This window comes from Gymnoscopelus microlampas (genome assembly GCF_963454915.1).
Source record: "Gymnoscopelus microlampas genome assembly, chromosome: 18".
NCBI lineage: Eukaryota > Metazoa > Chordata > Actinopteri > Myctophiformes > Myctophidae > Gymnoscopelus > Gymnoscopelus microlampas.
This window is the reverse complement of record NC_139955.1, coordinates 48,242,780-48,264,827: the sequence shown is the minus strand read 5'-3', so window position 1 is coordinate 48,264,827 and position 22,048 is coordinate 48,242,780. Positions and strand designations below refer to the sequence as shown.

The 22,048-nt window shown below is 40.6% G+C and overlaps 1 protein-coding gene across 2 annotated transcripts in view; it reads left to right on the top strand.

Moving 5' to 3' along the window:
- The window catches only part of LOC311033809 (dedicator of cytokinesis protein 11-like), an 84,882-nt gene extending 76,501 nt beyond the window's left edge, over positions 1-8,381 (top strand). Inside the window, exons 45-50 of one of the 2 annotated variants that reach the window (XM_084041477.1) lie at positions 5,027-5,170; positions 5,787-5,994; positions 6,692-6,882; positions 7,515-7,612; positions 8,026-8,214; positions 8,256-8,381. In XM_084041477.1, coding sequence (XP_083897603.1) covers positions 5,027-5,170; positions 5,787-5,994; positions 6,692-6,882; positions 7,515-7,612; positions 8,026-8,161 — 777 coding nt within the window. In that variant the 3' untranslated portion in view covers positions 8,162-8,214; positions 8,256-8,381. Of the gene's footprint in view, positions 1-5,026; positions 5,171-5,786; positions 5,995-6,691; positions 6,883-7,514; positions 7,613-8,025; positions 8,215-8,255 lie in introns of those variants that run through there. The other variant, XM_084041478.1, reaches the window with a different exon arrangement.
- The last annotated feature ends 13,667 nt before the right edge of the window (positions 8,382-22,048 follow it).

The following is a 22,048-nucleotide window of genomic DNA, read 5'->3' as shown; positions in this document are numbered from 1 at the left end:
TAAACTACGACAAACTAAGCGCTATTCTCTGCCAGCCCTTGAAATACCCGTACACACAATTAGCTTTGGTGCCATGAGGTCAGCTTGTACATGGGCAGTTTAAAACATATTTTTTATAGGCTAGGCTACATGTTACCACTTGAAAATGGGACATTGTGCATAATGACTACTTTTACATTTGATACTTTACGTACATTATGAAGCCAATACTTTTGTACTTGTGAAACTCTAGTAGGCTACATGTGGAATTCCGGACCATTTGTAACAGAATATTTTAATATTGTTAGCCTTCAGTGCTATCATGCACAGTTCTAAACTAATTCGTCTCATCGTCCGACAACAGCACAGTCAAATGCAAAAATCACACATTGCAAAAAGCACACATTTCTTTGATGATGATGTTGCTTTGGTAATTGTTGTCGGCCAACCGAGCGCGTCCTCCTCTCGGAATGGGTCGCTCCGCTCTGCTCAGCTCTTTGATGAACAGCTGGCTCTCCCGCACGTCCTCCACGTTGCTTGTCCGACTCGGAACCGAACTCCCTCTCGTCTCGTGGGGGTTGGTTTGGCAGAGATGATTACGTTTCGCCTCTCCCACGACGCTCGTCGACAAGAGACCCACGACGTCGAGCTAGCCTAGCACTCCTCACGTGAACAACACCAATCTCCGTACTTTCCTCGTCGCACGGGCTGACTGTTAAATAACTGTACCGATATCTGAGCTCAACCTAACTCAAGCTATTCCCTTCGGTCCAGGGACGAATACACGTAGTAGATTTGGCGTAAAACACTCAAACTACAACGCAACAACTACACATAAAAACACGCAAAACCGATACTGACTTTTGGTAATTTATTACCACACACACACACGGTTACTAAACTACTAATACTTGGTACAGTATCTGATAGCCTCAGCCAGCCCAAGAGAAACTACACACATTAGCTCTCCTTAAAGTGGGTGCTAAAGATAAGCATTGTAAGATGCTGTTGAAGTAGAAGTAGGTTATTTAACTGTAAACAGAAAACACACAAATGGAAAATACTATTAAAACTACGCAAACAACATGTATAATAAAATAACACACAAAATGACCATTTTCCATGCACAATTGTTTACCAGCTCGCATTCAACGTGCAGTCGTTCTCATATGCTGGGATGAAATGCTCTTTCAGATGTAAACAACTTTACTGCGCATGTGCAAGACCACTCGTCGAATTCCTTTGCAATAACACACAAGTTTCACATAAACACGGATGTTTGTCGCATCACAAAATTAAGTCATTCTTCCCACGACATCTTAATTTCCACAGGAATCAAAACCACAAAGAACATTTGCAAATTGGAGTAAATACGGTTAAATGTGTGGTAAAAGTGGAATCGAAAATAACAGTGCGTCCTCCGTGCGCTAGCCTAACTTGGTTAATAATGCGCTTGTATGAGGTTACCAAACACACTGTTTTTAGCCAAACACAGTACTGTCCGCTATTAATTACTTACTTATCGACGCAAGTCACGTTATTATGCTTTTTCATGGCCTTGTAAAGACGATCACTTCCGCATTTTCTTCTTCGGTGGTATAAACTATGACACGGTTGCCAGATTTTCGAGAGAGTAATAAGCAACCAGGTCAATGAAAACAAGCCCAAAGATGTAAGTGGCTATATGAGCACTATAAACCTATATGCATCGGCTTTTTGAAAAAAGACGATTTGGAAATAGCCGATCTACAAGCTCACAACAAAATAATAAAAACAAATAAAAAGCAACTAGCAATATTTGCAAGCAACTTCACAGAGAACGAGGTCGCTTATAATTACTATACATGGCAACACTAGTTACAAACAAAACATGTGTCATGAAATAGCAGATCTACAAGCTCACAACGCGTCGCCGCCTTGTGAGCTTGTAGATCTGCTATTTTGTATTTTGATTGAATACTGTATTTACAAAAGTATTTGTAGCTTTGATTCCCTGCTTTCATATGACATGAAATAACAAAAATTAAAAAAGCCTAGATGACTTATCTGTTGTCGTGGTGGGTTAGATAGATAGATAGATAGATAGATAGATAGATAGATAGATCGATAGATAGATTCACACATGCATTTAAAAAAAAAAAATCTCAATAGCACAATACCTCCCTACAGCAAACCACATCCCATCTTCACTTTTAAAGACCCACCCACACAACAGCATTACTTCAATTCACGTCTACACAAAGTAGCTTCAATGATGTACATGTTAATGCTTAATACCTTTTCATGCCACCTCATGCATTGTTTTTCTCCTCTGAATGTACATAGCCATGGCAGGATATGGCCTTCGACATAAGGTCTTACAGTGGCCTTCATGTAACATCACTGGTAATTAGAGTCCGACCGATAGGGATTTTTGTGACCGATACCGATAACCGATTTTAGAGAGGTTTGGATTGTATCGGTCACTGATAACCGATATGCAACCGATATTGTGAATTTTTGAAAATAGGCCTTTTCTGTTTGTTTTTTTTTACATTTACTCAAGTACTGTACTTAGGAAAATTTTAAGTAAAATTTTGAGGTATTTTTTTACTATTATTATTATTATTAGTAGTAGTAGTAGTAGGCTAGTAGTAGTAGTAGTAGTAGTAGTAGTAGTAGTAGTAGTAGTAAAGTATTGGAAAGTATTTCCAATTTTCAACACTTTTACTTCTACTCCATCTCAGAGGCAAATATTATACTTTTACTCCACTACAATTATTTGAAAACTTTAGTTACTAGTTACTTTGTAGATTAAGCTCTAGAATATTATAAACAACACACACATTAACCACTTCAGCCCTACACATATCTGCCATTTGAAAATAGCAGATTTACAAGCTTGTAGATCTGCTATTTTCCAAAGATTTTTATACATTTGAAATCTTGTTGAACAGGACATCGTGACAGTCGACCGTCGTGTATCCATGGCTATTACTCCCTCTAACATTTCCCATGTTTTTAGCAGTGGTGGAAAAAGTACTCAAATTCTTTACTTAAGTAAAAGTACCAATACTGCAATATAGAAATACTCTTGTTACAAGTAAAAGTCCAGAATTCAAAATTTACTTGAGTAAAAGTACAAAAGTATTGGCATCAAAATGTACTTAAAGTACCAAAAGTAAAAGTACTAAATATTTGAAAATAGCAGATCGAGCTTGTAGATCGGCTAGGTATAAAATAGGGTTAAAGTGGTTAATGTATGTTTCATTATATCATAATTTATATCTGAAAAGTAACTAGTAACTAAAGTTTTCAAATAAATGTAGTGGAGTAAAAATACAATAGTTGCCTCTGAGATGTAGTGGAGTAGTAGTAAAAGTATTGGAAATTGGAAATACTCAAGTAAAGTACCGATACCTCAAAATTGTACTTAAGTACAGTACTTGAGTAAATGTACTTAGTTACTTTCCACCACTGTTTTTTAGTGTATTGAAATAATGTCATGCATATTTGTCCAGTGCATAGCCTACTGCAGGCCTTGTTGACTAGATTTAGGAGAGATTTTTAAGCTCTTGCTCCTGAAATGATCGATTATTTTTAAGGGGAAACGCCATCATTTAACATGCAAGTCAATGGGTGAGAAGGAGATTGCCAGGCACAAATGGTAGTGTAGGTAATTAATGTATTTGTGCAAGATGACCCTGCTACTGTATATAAAATGTGTATATTACTCGTTCATCATGGTTCATGTTCAAATAGCTCAATCCAAAATATAATGCTGTAGGCCTAAGTGTTAAGGTTGTTACACACCGGGGCGATTTTTTCGTGCGAATAATGCGTTTTTTTTTAAAACCTTATAAAGTCAATGGCTCCGTACATGGAGCGAAAAAGCGAAGCGAAAAAGCGTCTTTTAATTATTCGGAACGAGTCCGAATTTTGCGTATATTCACTATTTTCGCCGGTGTGTAAGGACCTTAAGGCTGTATTTACGCACCTGCTTAATTGTAATTAATGCTTCAACATAATTATGACCGGTATTTTTTATCAGATGTCTGATAAATTTGATTCATTCCGGACATTGGGACCAGCAGGTTACAATCCTATATCGCAACCCCTGGTATACCACATTGCTTAGCAGAGTTCAGTGATGCAAATGCATGTGAAGTTGATCAACAGATTGTATTATTCCCCAATGCAATAACAGTACTGAAATGAAGGCTATAAGGGCAATAATGGGAGCCCTTTTTTTTAAAAGTAACTTCAAAGTTACTTTTCACAGTAACGCATTACTTTTTGGTGTAAGTAACTAGTAAAGTAACTGAGTTACTTTTAAATGAAGTGACTAGTAATGGCATTGGTAACTGGTCACTGGTTTTCAGTAACTAGCACAACACTAGCACAACACTACAACGGTGTCTAACCGTACTTCTCCAGTACAACGGTGTCTAACCGAGAGTTATACTTCTCCAGTACAACGGTGTCTAACCGAGAGTCCATGCAGATCACAGTTGACAAATATTATATATTATCAGAGCTATTATTAATGTTATCGGTTTTATCGGGATGACGTCATAATTCCTGATATCGAACCGATAATTATCGGGCCGATACTTATCGTGCACTAATAATTTTATCGCAAATTATTTTTATATTTTTCTCTGTTGTTGGTGACAACTCTAGTGCGTCCCATGGACGCCACGACGGTGTCATGAATGCGTCCTTTCACAATATTGTGCGTCAGCGACGCAGGACACAGGCCTATGAGCATCTCTGCTCAGTGCGGCTGCAGAGTTCATGTGCAACATCTTGCATGCATGGCTGTGGCTTTACAGTTTTCCTTCGCCGTGTCTGTAGGTCACCCCCAGGGACCCCCAAGGGTCTCCAGGGACCCCTAAGGGGGGGGGGGGGGGGACGTGGACCTCCTTTTTTTTTTTTTTTTTCATCCCATGCTTTTGGACCCCCAAAACTATTTTCTTTTTTGGGGGGGGGGGGGGGGGGGCCTGCGCCGTCCATCATGACATCTATGTCATTCTTTCTTGTTTAATTAATGATCAAACGTGTCTAGGAGTTCAAAGAGGAGGACAGGAAGCAGTACATCTACAAGGAGCCCAAAATCACCCAACTGTCAGAGATCCAGAACCGCCTGCAGGCTCTTTACGGGGAGAAGTTTGGAGCAGAGAACATCAAGATCCTTCAGGACTCCAACAAGGTAACACAATGTGGAAAAATGTATTAACATAATTCTGTCAATAAAATGTACTTGACATTTTTGACCTCTACTTGATACAGTTTCCACACCACATGAGATGCTTACAGTCTCTATCTATATCCTTGACTCTCTGTGCTTACAGTCTCTGTTTATATCCTTGACTCTCTGTGCAGTGGCGTGCACAGACATTTTGAGGAGCAGGTGCTCAAAGTAAATTATACTTTTTTTTGTTTACTTGGTCTGCTCTTTTTTCCCTCTACACCTATACCTCTTTGCCAAAAATAGCAGATCTACAAGCTTGTAGATCTGCTATTTTTGGCAAAAGTTCTCCTCAGAAAAGGGATGCTAGGTTTGGAGTGGTTATGGTAAAAAGAAAATCATATCACATAAAGATTTGGCGGACCCCCTGTAGTAACTCTGAGGACCCCCTGTTGAAGACCCCTGCTGTAAACTGGAAAAAAAAAACTTTTTTTTTCTTTCTTTTTTTTCAAAAGGGCACTTCTGGTCAAGAGGGCAAAGGGCAGTAGCTCTAGCACCACCTGGAGTCTATCTGTGCACGTCCCTGTCTCTGTACTTACAGGTCACTGTTTATATCCTTGACTCTCTGTGCTTACAGGTCAAACCTGAAGACCTGGAGCCCAGGTTCTCCTACATCCAGCTGACCTCTGTCCAGCCATACTTTGAGGAGGAGGAGGCGGACACGAAGACGGACTTTGAGAAGGTCCACAACATCAAGCGCTTCATGTTTGAGACGCCGTACACCCTGGTGGGGAAGAAGCATGGCGGCATAGAGGACCAGTGGAAGAGGAGGACCCTGCTCACAAGTATGTACAACTCAATCTCTCTCTCTCTTTCTCTCTCTAAGACATTTTTATTATTATTATTTTTTATGATCAGTATTAACTTGTATCCCATAAGAAAGTTGTGATGATAGAATACAGAATGCTGTTTTGGTAGACCCACCCTTCTCATTAATAAACCAATTGTAATCCAGCATTAGCCGACTCAAATGTAGAAATAATGAAACAATTGTAAATGTAGGCTACACAATTGCACCTAATGTTTTATGAAGAGAGAGTACAGCTCAGCTCACTGCAGCACACAGCTCCCAGTCCTTTGAACTGCATTGCGTGCCTGGATGAAACAGACTAGCTGGGAGGGAATATGTCTAAAATCATAAAGATTTGGCTCTTTGTGACAAGTTTCAGATTTGTTTGCACGGTGTTGGGTATGTATGGGCATAAGGTTTTCAAAAAACATCGCAAACAAGTTGGGCTTGCCAACTTGTTTGACTCGTATGGTCCTTTAACCATAGGTTATACTTAAAGGGAAAGGACACTTTGGGTTGTGTAGTTGGCAAGATAACTACACAATCCAAACCTCTACCAAAGTGTCCATGCACTTCAACTGAGAGTGTGTGTGTGTGTGTGTGTGTGTGTGTGTGTGTGTGTGTGTGTGTGTGTGTGTGTGTGTGTGTGTGTGTGTGTGTGTGCGCGCGCGCCCCCTGTGTGCATGTGACAGCTTCCCACACGTTCCCATACGTGAAGAAGCGCATGGAGGTGGTGCACCAGGAGGAGCAGGAGTTGGAGCCTCTCTCCATAGCCATCGATGAGGTGCGGAAGAGAACCTCCACCCTGACCAGACTCTGTACCTCTGACCATGTAGACACCAAAATGCTGCAGCTGCAACTGTCAGGCAGTGTGGCCGCCAAGGTACAGGCTCTACCATTTACCATTTACTGTTGCTTGAATTCATGGACAATTTTAGTTTTTCTTGCATTCCTTCCTCCGGTAAATCCTAAAAAACACAAAATGTTTGATGAAGTGAAGTTAATAGGACACCAAGAAGAATAAAAGTCGTGTTTCCAGTCGCATGCTTACGACAAACAGTCTCACACATGCATGGGCAGTAAAGTGGTGCCTGTGGACCTCAGTAAAGTAAAGGTTGAGCAAAAATGTGTGTGTTTTGTAAGTACTGAGCATATGACTGGATATAATGTACACTAGGATTATCCTGTGAGAGTTGTGTGACAATTTATAAACTGATTGTTTTGCTGTTGTTAAACTTGCCCTCCCATTAACTTCAATTCATCAAGCATTTGATCATTTTTTGTGTTTTTAATTTACTGTGAGAAAAACTATAATCCGCTCTTTTTGGCAAGCGACTATAAGATGACATTTTAGAGGTAAAACTTGATTAATGCAAATAAGTCATGATATGACTATATTTTGTTCTCTTCTGTACAATGTAATTTGGCCAACTCTAAACTCATCAGAAACATACCGTAGGTGGTATTGTTTTCTTGATAAGAGAATGTTACTTATTGCACATCTGTGGCATGCAGGTGAATCCAGGTCCTGTGGCCTATGCCAGGGCCTTCCTGGATGACAGTAAACCCACCCAGTCTACCAAGGAAGCCAAGGATCTCAAAGAGAGATTCAGGTAGGCCACCGTTCCTCCCCAACGTCTTATCGTTTGGGCATGGTAATCTTGATTCTTGTGTGTGTATGTGCGTGCGTGCTCGCGTGTGTGTGTGAGTGGCTTCGATGTTGAAGCCATGCATGGATCCATGCATTCTATTTAGGTGTGTGTGCATGCATGGCTTCAAGTTGGGTGTGCGTGTGCATATATGGCTTTGATTTGTTTGTGTGAATGCCCGTGTGTGTGTGTGTGTGTGTGTGTGTGTGTGTGTGTGTGTGTGTGTGTGTGTGTGTGTGTGTGTGTGTGTGTGTGTGTGTGTGTGTGTGTGTGTGTGTGTGTGTGTGTGTGTGTGTGTGTGTGTGTGTGTGTGTGTGTGTGTGTGCGAGCGTCCGTCCCTGCAGTGCATTGACCTCAGTGTCTGCATGTGATTGCAGGAAGTTTGTCCAGGTGTGCACGGTGGCTCTGGACACCAACGAGAGTCTCATCAAAGACGACCAGCTGGAGTATCACAAAGAACTGATGAACCAGTTCAACACCATGGTGGAGGAGCTCTCTGCCCTCATCAACTAGCACAACATACCAGGTGGGGGGCCAGGTGACAGTATAGGAGCACAACATACCAGGTGGGGGGCCAGGTGGCAGTATAGGAGCAGAAAAATACCAGGTGGCAGTAAAGGTTGACTTTCAGGTTGTCTATTGTTACAGATGAATGGAACACCAAAAAGGCCAGATTTATGCTAATGAACAACCTTGTTTCAGACCCACACTGCCATTTATGCTTTCATTATTTTTTCTCTCATGCAATAGTTAAAATATGTATACATTTTTTGTTCCACAATGAACTAGGAGGTTTGTGGTCTTCCTGAGACTGTAATGATTTATTGTTGTTGAGTTTTTTTCTGTGAATGTGTTGCTTTACAGAGGCCTTTGTACCTTTTATAAAACTTAATAGGACGCATCTTTGCATCAAAACAAAATGTTATATAGCAGTAGTCTCTTAATTACCTTTTTACATCAGCTAGTGGCAACAAGTACTAATCTCAGAGTATGGATCATTCTACTCAGAAGAGTCACTCACCACTGTCAACCCACCTTTCAAATGGCTGTGATGGCCCTGCCAGTGGAGTGCACAGACATTTTGAGGAGCAGGTGCTCAAGTAAATTATACTTTTTTTTGTTTACTTGGTCTGCTCTTTTTTCCCTCTACACCTATACCTCTTTGCCAAAAATAGCAGATCTACAAGCCCACAACGCCTCGCAGCGCGAGGCGTTGTGAGCTTGTAGATCGGCTATTTTTGGCTAAAGTTCTCCTCAGAAAAGGGATTCTAGGTTTCGAGTGGTTATGGTAAAAAAAAAAATCATGTCACATAAAGATTTGGCGGACCCCCTGTAGTAACTCTGAGGACCCCCTAGGGGTCCCGGACCCCCTGTTGAAGACCCCTGCTGTAAACTGGGGGGGAAAAAAGGGGCACTTTTGGTCAAGAGGGCAAAGGGCAGGTTCTGTAGCACCACCTAGAGTCTATCTGTGCACGTCCCTGGGCCCTGCCATCTCCTACCCCCATCATTCAGCATACTGAACACTTTGCACGTCATTCTTTATCCATTTCTAAGCTGCCCAAGTTAAGGTATCACAGACCTCTGCTAAAATACTGTACCCCAACCATGAAGGTGAGACTGCCCAAAGCAGAGCAACAGTCCATGATGTTCACTGATGTAACATGAACCCACTGTATTGATGTTAAGATGAGACGGCAATGTGAATACTTCTTATGTTAGGTGCAGCAGTGGCTCAGGGGTGGAGCGGCCTTATGGAAGCCGTGAGGTTCTCAGTTCGATCCCGGGCTCCCCCAGAAGAGTTAGTGTAGAAGTGTCCTTGAGCAAGACGCTGAACCCCTAAATGCTCCCGATGAGCAGGTTGGTGCCTTGCATGGTTTCCTCCTCCATCGGTGTGTGAATGGGTGAATGTAATGCACAATCTATGTAAAGCGCTATATAAATGCACCATTTTATGTTGTTTTAGTTTAGTTTAGTTTAAGCTGGACTTAAACTGACCGAAAAGGAATCCGTGATTTAAAGTAATCCTCAATATTAAAGTATGCTCAGTTTTCATCTCTTTCCATGCTACGAGTTTCATTATTTTTATACAGAAGTTCAACATACAGTTCCATTTTTTCCCACACAGACCGCTATGTGTCTCATATCACACGTCCTGTCCACCAGTACCCAGAACGCTCGCCCCAAAACACACTCGCTAAAATACCGCTCGCTCAGCGGTTCTTGTACTCTTGTATTCGTTTTACTGAGCTTACGTTTAGGAATAAGGTTAGGTTTAGACATAGTTGGTCATGTGTGCGTTGTGCTGATGTTCACCTTCTGCTCTGACCACAGGTCTACTTGGAGGCCATGATGAGAACTCTGCAACTTGTGATAAAATGTATGCCCCAATATCCTATGAACAATATAATGACCCGCTCTTAAATCTCCCTACCTCACTATGTTACTGTTTTTAACTTAGTAGTTTTCTGTTATGATCTTATATTGTTTTTTCTGTGTTTCATATCTGTATGTTTTAATTGTTGATTTTTGTCTCTTCACAGCATTGCAAATGAGGGCAAACCTCAATGCTGTTTTCGAGAATAAATAAAGGTTTCAATTAGTGACAGCCTGACAACAATCAAGATGACAGGACAGCCATATACCGCCCAGTCAGAAACGTACCCTGTGCTCTTTAGATACCTCAGTAAAATGATATAGAAAAGAAAAGAGACCAAAACACAAAGTGTGATGATGGTGTTAGTTGATATGTTTGACCACCCCGCTCTCGTTGACTTCAGTGCATTCCATCAAACTTCCTGCTCCAGTTTGCCTCGCAGTGGTGTCCCATGACATGACATAGAACATGTCCTTACCTTATTTACATAGAAACGGTCAGTTCTTAAAACTATTGTTACTGTGCGTATCTCCGTTTGTGGCTTTCAAGCCTTCTAGTATGTACGTAGTTTTGGTGTTTTGTCTGAGCTACTCAGATTCTGTTCTGCCTAGTTTTGCAGTGTCTTCTGAGTAAAGGTTAACTTTATACTGCCTGCCTCCAAGTTTGACTCTGCACCTGGGTTATTCAAGTACTGTAGCCTCACTTGCTGTATTGGATGTAGACCTTGGCGTGAAGGACTGCGGTAGGCCATGTTGTATCACAACCACACTAGCAGTGTTTTTTGTTTGTTTTTTGAAGAATGTATTTTAGCGAATGTGACAGATCTACTGACAGAAAGCCAGTTTTAGTTGTGCCTCTGTGGTAAAACCACAGTCTGCTGACTGCCTCTGGCCTGCTGCTATGCACATCAAAACACTTTATGTTATGTTGTTGATCATTGAGTGCCATCTTGTGGTATTTCTGAGTATTGCAATCTATTCTCCAATAAGATTAGACTCGAGTCTTTATTGTCCACTTTGGCTTCACTTTGGCATAAAAAGTGACACTTTTCCACACATGAATATATAAAGACAGAACACATCACAGCCATGTGAGGAACTTGTCACGCAAGTGGACATAATTATACTGGTTTGTATTTCTACCTCCCACATCCTTTAAAAAAGCCAGGTATGGTCAACAATTAATTCCCAACAACATTGTTGTGGTTTTGTAAGCTAGTTTTATTCCAGTTGCCATGTGAAACAGCTTCGTGTACATTTCTTGACTCCCTTTAATTGTACAGGCATTTGTTCATTGTCTCCGCCAGGCCGAAAGGCATGGCGAGAGAGTACGTTTTACCCCCTGTCCGTCCGTCCGTGTGTGTGTGTGTGTGTGTGTGTGTGTGTGTGTGTGTGTGTGTGTGTGTGTGTCCGTCATTCGATCTGTCTGTGTACAGCTAATCTCCGGCACCGTTGGCTTGCTCGCAGCGAAACTGCGCACACACAATCCCTGGATACCAGAGCAGAACCTCTGCCCCAAATTTTTCACAGGGGCCTGTTATAGCGCCACCAGGAGGCCGATTGGTGCAAAACACATTTCTTGACAGTACTCTTACAGATTTTGTCCAAACAGCACACAAATCGGTACACAGTATCTCTATAGTCATTAAACGAAACAGGTCTTTCAGATTTTTCATATTCCATCCTGATTGACTAAAATTGCCTTACAAAGTTTGCAGGAGTGCTCCGTTTTGAACAAAATGCCTCAAATCACGAACACAGCATGCAATTTCCGTGAAATTTTGCACGCACATTCCCACTACGTCAAGGAAGAAATGCTACTTGAAAATTTTAAAATCAGCCTCATGGTGCGCTATGACAGGCCGATTTGTGTTTTTGCTTATAACTGTACCGATCTGTGTAAAACTTTGTATGCACACTCTCTAGAGGCCAAGGAAAAACCTTTGCCCTGCATTTTTCACATCTGCCTTTTATAGCGCCACCAGGAGGCCGACTTATGTAAAACACATTTGATTTGATTGTAAGACATTTTGTAGGCCATTTTATCCAAATTTCACGCAAATCGGTACACATGATCTCTATAGTCATGTGATCAAGAAGGATCTGTTATATGTTTCATAGTCCATCCTGATTGACTAAAATGTACATCTAAAATTTGCAGGAGTGGCCCGTTTTGAACAAAATGCCGCAAATCATGAACGCAGCGTCCGATTGCAGTGAAACTTTGCTCACACATTTGCACTACGTTGAGGAACAAATGCCACCATTTTAACATTGCCCTATTTTAGCGCCACCTTGAGGCAATTTTTTTGCAACATTTTTCTTTTTGATATTACTCCTACAAATTGTGTCCAACCATGATGCAAATCGGTACCCATTATCTCTATAGTCAAGTGGTAAAGATGGTTCCGTCCGATTTCTCATATTACATCCTGATTGCCGAATTCCGAACATTACTGCCCCACAATAACCTACCTGACCTGGCGGAGACCTGTGCTCCGAGCAGCACTTTTTCTAGTTTGTATTGTTTTTATTTGACACTTGCTTTGGCAACGTAAACGTATGTTCTCTCATGACAATAAATCTACTTTGAATTGAATTGACCAGACGTCAAGGTCAGTGTTATAAAGTAACTAAGTACATTTACTCAAGTACTTACTTAAGTAAGTTTTTTTTTGTACTTTACTGGAGTATTTCCATGTTTTCACCTCAGGAATGTGTCACCTACAGAAGATGGTTCTGATGACACCTCTGTCATCTGCATCACCATGACAACATGGAACCATAGAGAGCAGCAAGGTGAGGGTTAGATTTTTAATTTATTAGAAGGTATGTATTAACCATACAAAACGACAAGTTTACACATTAAAAGAAAATCATCAATGATAAAAGCCCAGGACTTGTTTCCATTGTGGTCCTCACATAAAGACATGACTAGTACAACAAGGTAGGCCTACATTAAATAAACCATTTTCATAACAAAAGACATCAGACTAGAACCTTTTCCATCATCAGCCATGATATTGTTGACTGTTTAAAAGGCTGTTCCACTGGGTATGACTGAGTATGTCACATGATGTAGGCCTAGTACACCCACTGGGTGTTTAGTTTAGTTTATTACGGATCCCCTTTAGTCCTCATCACAGTGAAGACTACTCTTCCTGGGGTCCAAACATTCACACTTCACAATACAATTAAAACATAATAAAATGTCATTCTACCATTGCATAGTTAAAACAACCAACAACAAAAAAAGATTGAATATTTTGATCTTCACAAATTCTATAAATGATTGCATAGTACATCACCTTTTAGTTTGCAAATCAAGAAATGACAAACAGAACAAAAATAATTACAAACTAGAAAAAGTGCTCCTCGGAGCACAAGTCTCCGCCAGGTCAGGTAGGTTATTATGGCCTCCTGGTGGCACTATAACAGGCCAATGTGAAAAGGGTGCCATTTCTTCTTAGGCCTTGCACGGCAATCGGACACTGCATTCATGATTTTAGGCATTTTGTTCCAAAAATGTGGTTTGCTAAATTAGACCAGCTGGTGGCGCTATAACAGGCCAATTTGAAAAGGTTGGCATTTCTTCCTCGGCCTAGTGGGAATGTGTGTGCAAAATTTCACAGAAATCGCACACTGCGTTCATGATTTGAGGAATTTTGTTCAAAACGGACCTATCCTGCAAACTTTAGAAGCCAATGTTAGCCAAGTAGGAGGATAGAATATGAAGTATCGGACACATCCATCTTGATCACATGACTAGAGAGACTGTGTACCGATTTGCATGATTTTTGAACAGAATCTGAAGGAGTAAGAGCAAAAAATGTGTTTTTCAAAACTCAGCCTCCTGGTGGCGCTCTAAAAGGCATATGTGAAAAATGCACAGCAAAGGTTTTTCCTTGGCCTCTAAGGAGTGTGCATGCAAAGTTGCACGCAGATCGGTGCAGTTATAGCGAAAAACGTGAATCGGCCCGTTATAGCGCCACCATGAGGCTGATTTGAAAGTTTTCAAGTGACATTTCTTCCTGGGTCAAGTGGGAATGTACGTGGAAAGTTGCACGGAAAGTGCATGCTGCGTTCATGATTTGAGGCATTTTGTTCAAAATGAACCAATTCTGCTAACTTTGGAAGCCAATCTTAGCCAATCAGGATGGAATATGGAAAATCGGACAGATCCGTGTTGATCACATGGCTATGGAGATACTGTGTACCGATTTGTGTGTTATTTGGAGAAAATCTGTAGGAGTTATATTAAAAAATGTGTTTTGCAAAAGTCGGCCTCATGGTGGCGCTATGACAGGCTGATCTGAAAAATGTGGGGCAGAGGTTCTGCTGTGGCATCCAGGGAGTGTGTGTGTGCAGTTTCACAGCGACCGGGCCAACGGTGGCGGAGATTAGCTGGTCACAGACAGAAGGACGGACGGACGGACGGGGACACACACGGACGGACGGACGGAGGGTAAAACATACTCTCTCGCCATGCCTTTCGGCCTGGCGGAGACAAAAATAAAATATAATAGTATATACAATTAATCATAGTTCAAACATTAAACAACTAACTAAATCTAACTATTTGACTAATCACGGCTTCCTTCAATTTCTTTTTGAAGCTTGATTTATTGTCTATCCTAATTATATGTGGCGGTAGCCCATTCCAATATGTTCCTGCTCTATACATTGCTGTTCTCTTAAGTGCATAAGTTCTAGGTATTAAAGCCGAAGTAAATTGACCACCCATAGCCTTTTTTGTGGCATAGCCATGTTTGGTATTGGTGGGTTGTATCTGTAACAACAAATGTAGGTAGTGTAGGGGGCTCCAAAGCTCCTTTCCCTTGAAGGGACCCTGCTGTATACCGTTGTCCCAAATACAAAAAAAGGTTTAGGCCTACAGGGTCCTGAGAGGGGCTCCGCTAGGGGCTCCCCTATGGTGATACATTGGGAGTGAGTCTGCAGTTCTGAAAGCCACAATTATCAAATTAAATTAAAACGAAGAAACCAGAGACTCTCACAGACTATTAAACTATTTATGTAAACCATATTTAAAACTACTCTCTCTACTCTCTACTAGTCTCTCTGGATTAAGAGTGTCTGCTAAATGCCTAAACTGTAAACACATAATATAACATGATTGTAATAAACAAAAAAAATCTGTCATGAGATTTTATTTGGCTTTATTCCATAAGTCTGTCTGTTAAATGGGTCATGGGTGTGTAGAAATGTGTGAAACACCCACATCACATTCATGTGTCATTACGTAGAGATGTAATCATGTGCCACAGTATGTCAAACTACATGAACTTGAACTACTTGATTTGCAGGAGTCACTTCCCTGTGCAGGTTGACTCTGAAGGAAGAAGCTCAGAGACTATGGACTCATATCTGATACGACACACATTAACTTACACAGGTAAGCACTCTGAATGAGAGAAAACATACTAGTCTTTCAATATATCATTATAAATGAAAATGTTTATAGGAGAGAGAGAGAGAGAGAGAGGGAGGGAGGAAGAGAGGGGGAGGGAGAGACAGACAGACAGAGAGAGGGAGGGAGGGATAGACAGAGAGAGGGGAAGGGAGAGATAGAGAGAGAGATGATACAATTAATATCAAATATCTAAATATTGAATCAAGCAACTTAAAAACTGTGTTGCATGGGAAGTGTTTTTTAAAGTGAAATATCCCTTTACGGGTTTGATTGCAACTGCGTAACAAGACCAGAGGTGGACAAAGTACTCCACCCCAGTACTTGAGTAAGAGTACAGATACTCCTGATCAAATTGACTCCACTACAAGTAAAAGTAGCTCAGTCAAAATGTTACTCAAGTAAGAGTAAAAAGGTAATTGCTTTTAAATATACTTAAGTATTCAAAAGTACATGGTTTTAAAAAAAATCTTAAAGTACAAGTAAAAGTAAAAGTCATTTGAAGTCCTCGACTACCTCGAGCACTGGCCGTCGGCAGTGGCAATGATGTCCTCTGTGTTAAATACAGATACTTTAGTTTTCTTGGCATAGAGCTTGAGGCAGATCTTCCTGCACTCCATTTCTACAGCCAGTAGTAGTTCCATTACATTCTCTGTTGTGTCTGAGACTCTGGCCATGTCATCTGCATAGTGCATGTCAGTAATCATGATGGGAGTTACTAGCTTAGTCTTCCTCGGGACCAGCCTGAACCACAGTGCCTCTTTTTAGATTATTATTATTTCTCATGAGGAAATGGAGTCACACATGAGTGACACATCGCTGACAAAGCTGCACTCAGATCACATTAATTATATTCCAGTTCTTAATGTACTTTGGTGATAAAGAAAATCTATTTGGTACAAATTCTCAGATCTAATAAATAAAGACACAAATTAAATGCATAGAGTAACTGTCATGAAGGGCGTTTTGATTACAGTGATTACAAATATTTTTTCACCAGATTATACATGCTCATTCTGCATGCATACAGTTGACATAGAAAACAGAACATTCTCTCTGTTCAGTGTATGTTTGTATATATAGTACCTTTATTAGAAGGATAAACCCCTTGAGATGCACCATCTTATTGTCAAGGGGGTCTGTAGCACAAATGAACAGGACATACAATACACATGCAGACAGACAAGACAAGAGCTCTCCCAAAGCTAGCCGCTCCCTCCCCACCGGTTCAACCCCAAGTTGCAACATTCATATCGGAGACAAAACCCATGATACAGATACAGACATGCACATGCGTTAACATGCAGCAGCATGCTCAATCAGGGCAGGCAGAGACCTGCAGACATTGGTGCCAATCCTGTGGGTGCCGGGGAGGCCGGGCACCCAAGGAGAAAGCCGAGCACCCACAGGGAATGTGTCGGTCGGATGACTATTGTGTGATGCGTTGTAACGTGCACAGGATGCATGATGTACCCGCTCTGATACCATGTGTTATTGTAAACAGATTTCTGTCATTCAAACTCTCTCCCTGTAATCTGCAAAGTCCTTATGCCAGTTATGGTTTCATCATCAGCCAATAATCAAATTGTATGACTTGAAATATAGTTTTAAAAAAAAGGTCCTTTTGCACACCTTGTACAGACCTCCTTCAGAGGACGGCCTCTTCCAAGTGGGACCAGAGACATTGGCGTGGCTTTGCGACACTGAGCTGGACATATGACGATGATACACGAAAGAAGAAGAAGCAGCCAGTGCATGAGACAGGAAAGAATGGTGATCGCGCACACTGTCTTCACTTACAGCAAAAAAGGGTTTTATTGCAAGTACAGTACAATGTTTCCAATTGACATTCATCAGGCATTTCTGAAAGTACTCTGTACTTCACAGCTTTCCTAGAAGTACATTCAAGTACATTTACACTCAAGTATATTTACTCTGTTAGTGTCCACCACTGAACAAGACAGAGTGTCAAATGCGACGTAGCTTGTTGTCACTCTGTTGTCGCATGATGGAACGTTAGGAATGAGATAACAAATGGAACAAAGATAGAACACACACAGAATGTAACTTACATTCCTTGCGTGTGTGTGTGTTGTATCTCTATAAGGAAGAGTGGGCACCTCAATGTAAAATTTGCTAATTTGTCCAAAATAAAAAATATATGTATTTGAAAAATGGTCTCAAGTAATGTAAAGTATACATGATGTGAACATGCATGGCACATCATTATCAATGTACCCTTCAACTTCTAGTTTATGCCCAAAATGACTGGATATACAGATATGTGGCAATTTGTAGAAATATTAGACCTTAATTGTCAAATGTTCATTCATGTTTTAATCATGTATACTTTACATTACTTAAGACCGTCTTCCAATTTTTTTTTATTTTTTTTTACATATTGGACCAAATAGCCAATTTATATTGAGGTGCTCTCTTCCTTAGTGCCCACTCTTCCTGTTATCACTAACAATAGACTTTTATGATCAGTTATTTAACAACCGAATATGTAAACCGTGTTTAATTCTTCTCTCTGCTTGCAATTGTCTGAGAGACATTGGAGGTTTGTTCCAAAGTACTGTAGCACACAATAACATCATGCTACTGTTTATGAAGTTGGTTGATAGTCTGGTTCTCCGGTGGAAGCTGTTGGCTGTTATTTTAGGCTCACAGCCAATCAGGTCCTTTACAAACAGGTTAGAACAATTCCATACAACCCTGCTGTACCAGGAAACACACTTGGTTTTCCACATGCAGTCGACACCAGACTCTTTCTAGTCTATGCAGAGTTTGCTTAAGATTAGAAATGTCTTTAATAACTTTAACAAAATGGCATCACTCTTTATGTGTCTTTTCCAACGCAGAATGCAGATGCAGTGGTACGTCATGTATAGATGATGAGACCTTCAATCCAGGGTTATATGTCTGTAACATACCTGTACAGATAATCTGGATGATACATCAGCATTTACATGACTGAGGAATGTCTTGTACTGAATCTCATAGTGTTTCTACCAGGTGTGTCCTCTGTAGGCTAGCAGCAGCTAGTGTAGCCTACATGTATTGTAGTACACCCTAGGCCTAGACCCTATCTGATAGGCGGGCCTAGAATACTGACTAGTGTACATATACTGTACTACACCATAGACCCTAGAATACTGACTAGTGTACATATACTGTACTACACCATAGACCCTAGAATACTGACTAGTGTACATATACTGTACTACACCATAGACCCTAGAATACTGACTAGTGTACGTACAGTATACCATACAACCTAGAATTTTGAGTTGTGACTGATTTATAACAATGTAAATACTCATGAAACATGTACAGTATACTCCAAATATAGTTGTGTGAATGCCTCGCTTTATTTGGGTTTAATTTACCTCTTAACTGGTCAGTCATCACAACTGACCTACAATTGGTCAGTCACCTTGGCATTAGCAGAACCAGCCTATATGCTGTTAAAACAAAACATGTGTATTATACTAAATACACTATAATGTACACATTTATTTAAGGCTGGTGTGAGGCCCAGGCTATTCAATATTCTACTATATACTACGGTATATATTATAGACTACTAATTTGTTCAGTGACACTTTACTTATTTTTACACACCTGCCATTTTACCTGCTGGTAACTGAATCCTGATCTGACCTCATTTGAGACTGTTGTTGAATTTATATATTATATGATTATTTATTATTATATGATATTTGTCTTCTGGCTGTATAATTTGTATGAGCTAATGCAGCAAATCCTTAAATGTTGAAGTTGAGGTAGTAATAAAGTATTGAATTTTGGTGCATTACAGAGTATAAAGTAAAAAAGTAGAACATTATATCTAAATCTGTATGACATGTGTATGTGTCATAGGTAGCTGTGCAGATGTGTTGTCTGAGCATAGTAAATGCAATAATAATAATAATAAATGGGTGCTGGAATTTATTTTACTGTTGTACGTCAAACACCAGGTGTAGACAGGATGTCCAGTGGAACCTTAGCACGCACGCACACGCACGCCACACACACACACACACACACACACACACACACACACACACACACACACGCACACACACGCACACACACACACGCACGCACACACACACACACGTTCCATACCGTCAGGTTGTTTATGTTGGATGGACTATCAGGTGCACCTGCGTTGTATCAAATTGAGTGACTGGTGATGCCATAGTATTTTCACCCGTCATTCTTTCATTTATGTAGGCTATGTAGGCCTATTTTATGTTTGGTGGTTTTCCGCATAAATTCTTCTCTATCTATCTATCTATAACTTTTGAGCTGCGATATGAATATTTTGCACAGCAAGTTCAAGCCTGGTTTATTTTTCGTTGCGCGACACATAGTAACGAGCGGATAACATTATTATGCGATACATTATGTGTGTGCCGTGTGCATATGCGTGTGCGTGTGTTTACTGCGAGGTGCAGCTCAGGACTCAGCAGGGCAGCTAGCTGTCAAAAAACACTGAATTGATTCGCAGATTTAAATGGTTGAAAATGTATATGTATTGTAATGTTGTGTTACTTTATTTAATATCAAAATAATGTAGGCTACTAATAATTATGATAATATCAAGGAGCAAGGCAGCCGGACAATGTGGCCGGTGATATTTTTTATTTTTTATATTATGTATTATTGCTGTGTTCGGGCAAGCCCGAGAATCTGGATAGAATCCTGTAGTGTGTGATGCAACCAGATTTCAAAATTGTTTAAGATTGAAAAAATCCTAATGATCATTACAATGTCCTGATGTGAAAGAACATGACTTTAAAATGTTATTACAACAACATACAGTGTTCTGTATATGGTAAAAAAAAATCTGTTTTGATGTGGTGTCATAATTATACTTAATGTTGATATGGCACACTGATTATGTAAGGGATAATATATGGGGATGTGGTCATTATTGAAATTTAAAGCCTGACAGGGTGATTATCTACACAGGATGGATTATCTACACAGGATGAACTACAGGATAATCACCCTGAAGGGCTTTAAATTTCAATAATGACCACCTCCTCAAACATTATCCCGCTTATTACACGGCTACTTAATAAATAAATAAATACATTGACCCAAAAGTAATAACAAAACTAAGTATTTCCTTGCTTTAAGGCAATGAAAGTATTCCATTCCAAGTATTGGGCTGGGCGGACATGTTCGCACGAATTTAACCCCTTGTTTGAGCCAAATCTGGGTTGAACGTGATTAGTGGAGCTCCCTCTGGTGTTGTGATTGTGGACGTCATTGACGTTTGTGAAGTAGTTTGACAGGTTAATGGGTGTCTTTGTGGTGTGGTGTAGGCCAGGCCCATTGCAAGTTGCTGTACTCTGTCCTCTACCCTGAGCCATCCAACCCTAACAAAGTGAGCAGGGGTTAGATGAGTTGTAGATGCAAGGCCAAGCAGTAGCCTGACCAAGTTGTTTTGGGATGTCTGGAGCCTTGCTTTAAGGCCTTTGTGGTGCTATGGTACCATGTGGTGCATGCATAGTTGAAGTGACTTTGGATGAGGGCTCCTGTCAGAGTCCTCAATGTATTCTTACTGACCAGTGAGGCGATCCTGTACAAAAACCTTGTTCTTTAGTTGACTTTATTTGCCATTTTATCACTGGAAAGCTTTGCCTCTAAAATGGAACCCGGGGAGGTAATTTCCTCTTTTCTTGCTCAGCTTTCTCCATGGGTGCTCAGCTGTCTCCATGGGTGCTCAGCTGTCTCCATGGGTGCTCAGGCCCTGAAGCACCCATGGAATCAGCGCCTATACAGTGTCTAGTGTGAAGTTGATCGGCTGTGTGGTTCTCCAGAACCAGTCAGCACTGAGCGGGTCTGCGCTCAGAACGGCAGACATGGGCATGGCTGATTTTCATTGCAGTTGATTGGATGTACAATCTAAGCAGAACCGTCCTGTCCAGTGTCCTGAACGGCCACTTCACTAGTGTTATATAATGATGGAATATCTACTCTATATAGTATGTTAATAATAGTTTACTATTATTTATATCAAACTAAATTCATTGTATTGACCAACATGCATCAATTAGTTCAGATACATTGTTATCATGCACGTCTGTTTACATAATTATGCAGGTCTGTTTACATCATTATGCGGCACATTTGACCTCATACCTCATACTACTGCAGTTAGTTCAGATACGCATAAGGGAGTTTCAATGTGAGGTTGGCAGAAACCCTTATAATGAACTACATTCATTCATACTGGCAGTGTAAGAGTTATGACATTGTTTGGTGTGTGTGTGTGTGTGTGTGTGTGTGTGTGTGTGTGTGTGTGTGTGTGTGTGTGTGTGTGTGTGTGTGTGTGTGTGTGTGTGTGTGTGTGTGTGTGTGTGTGTGTGTGTGTGTGTGTGTGTTTCAGGCTAATCTCACCAGAAAAACACAGCCAGAAAGACAGCAGTGTAATTGCACAATCATTGTGAGCTGCCATGTGACGTAGGCTACAGGCTAATACAACTAAATAACACAGGCTACATGAATAGGATGAAGGATTAGTGCAAGAGGTCATTTGAATGCAGATGCGAGGGAACTTAAAACATAGATTTATTTTG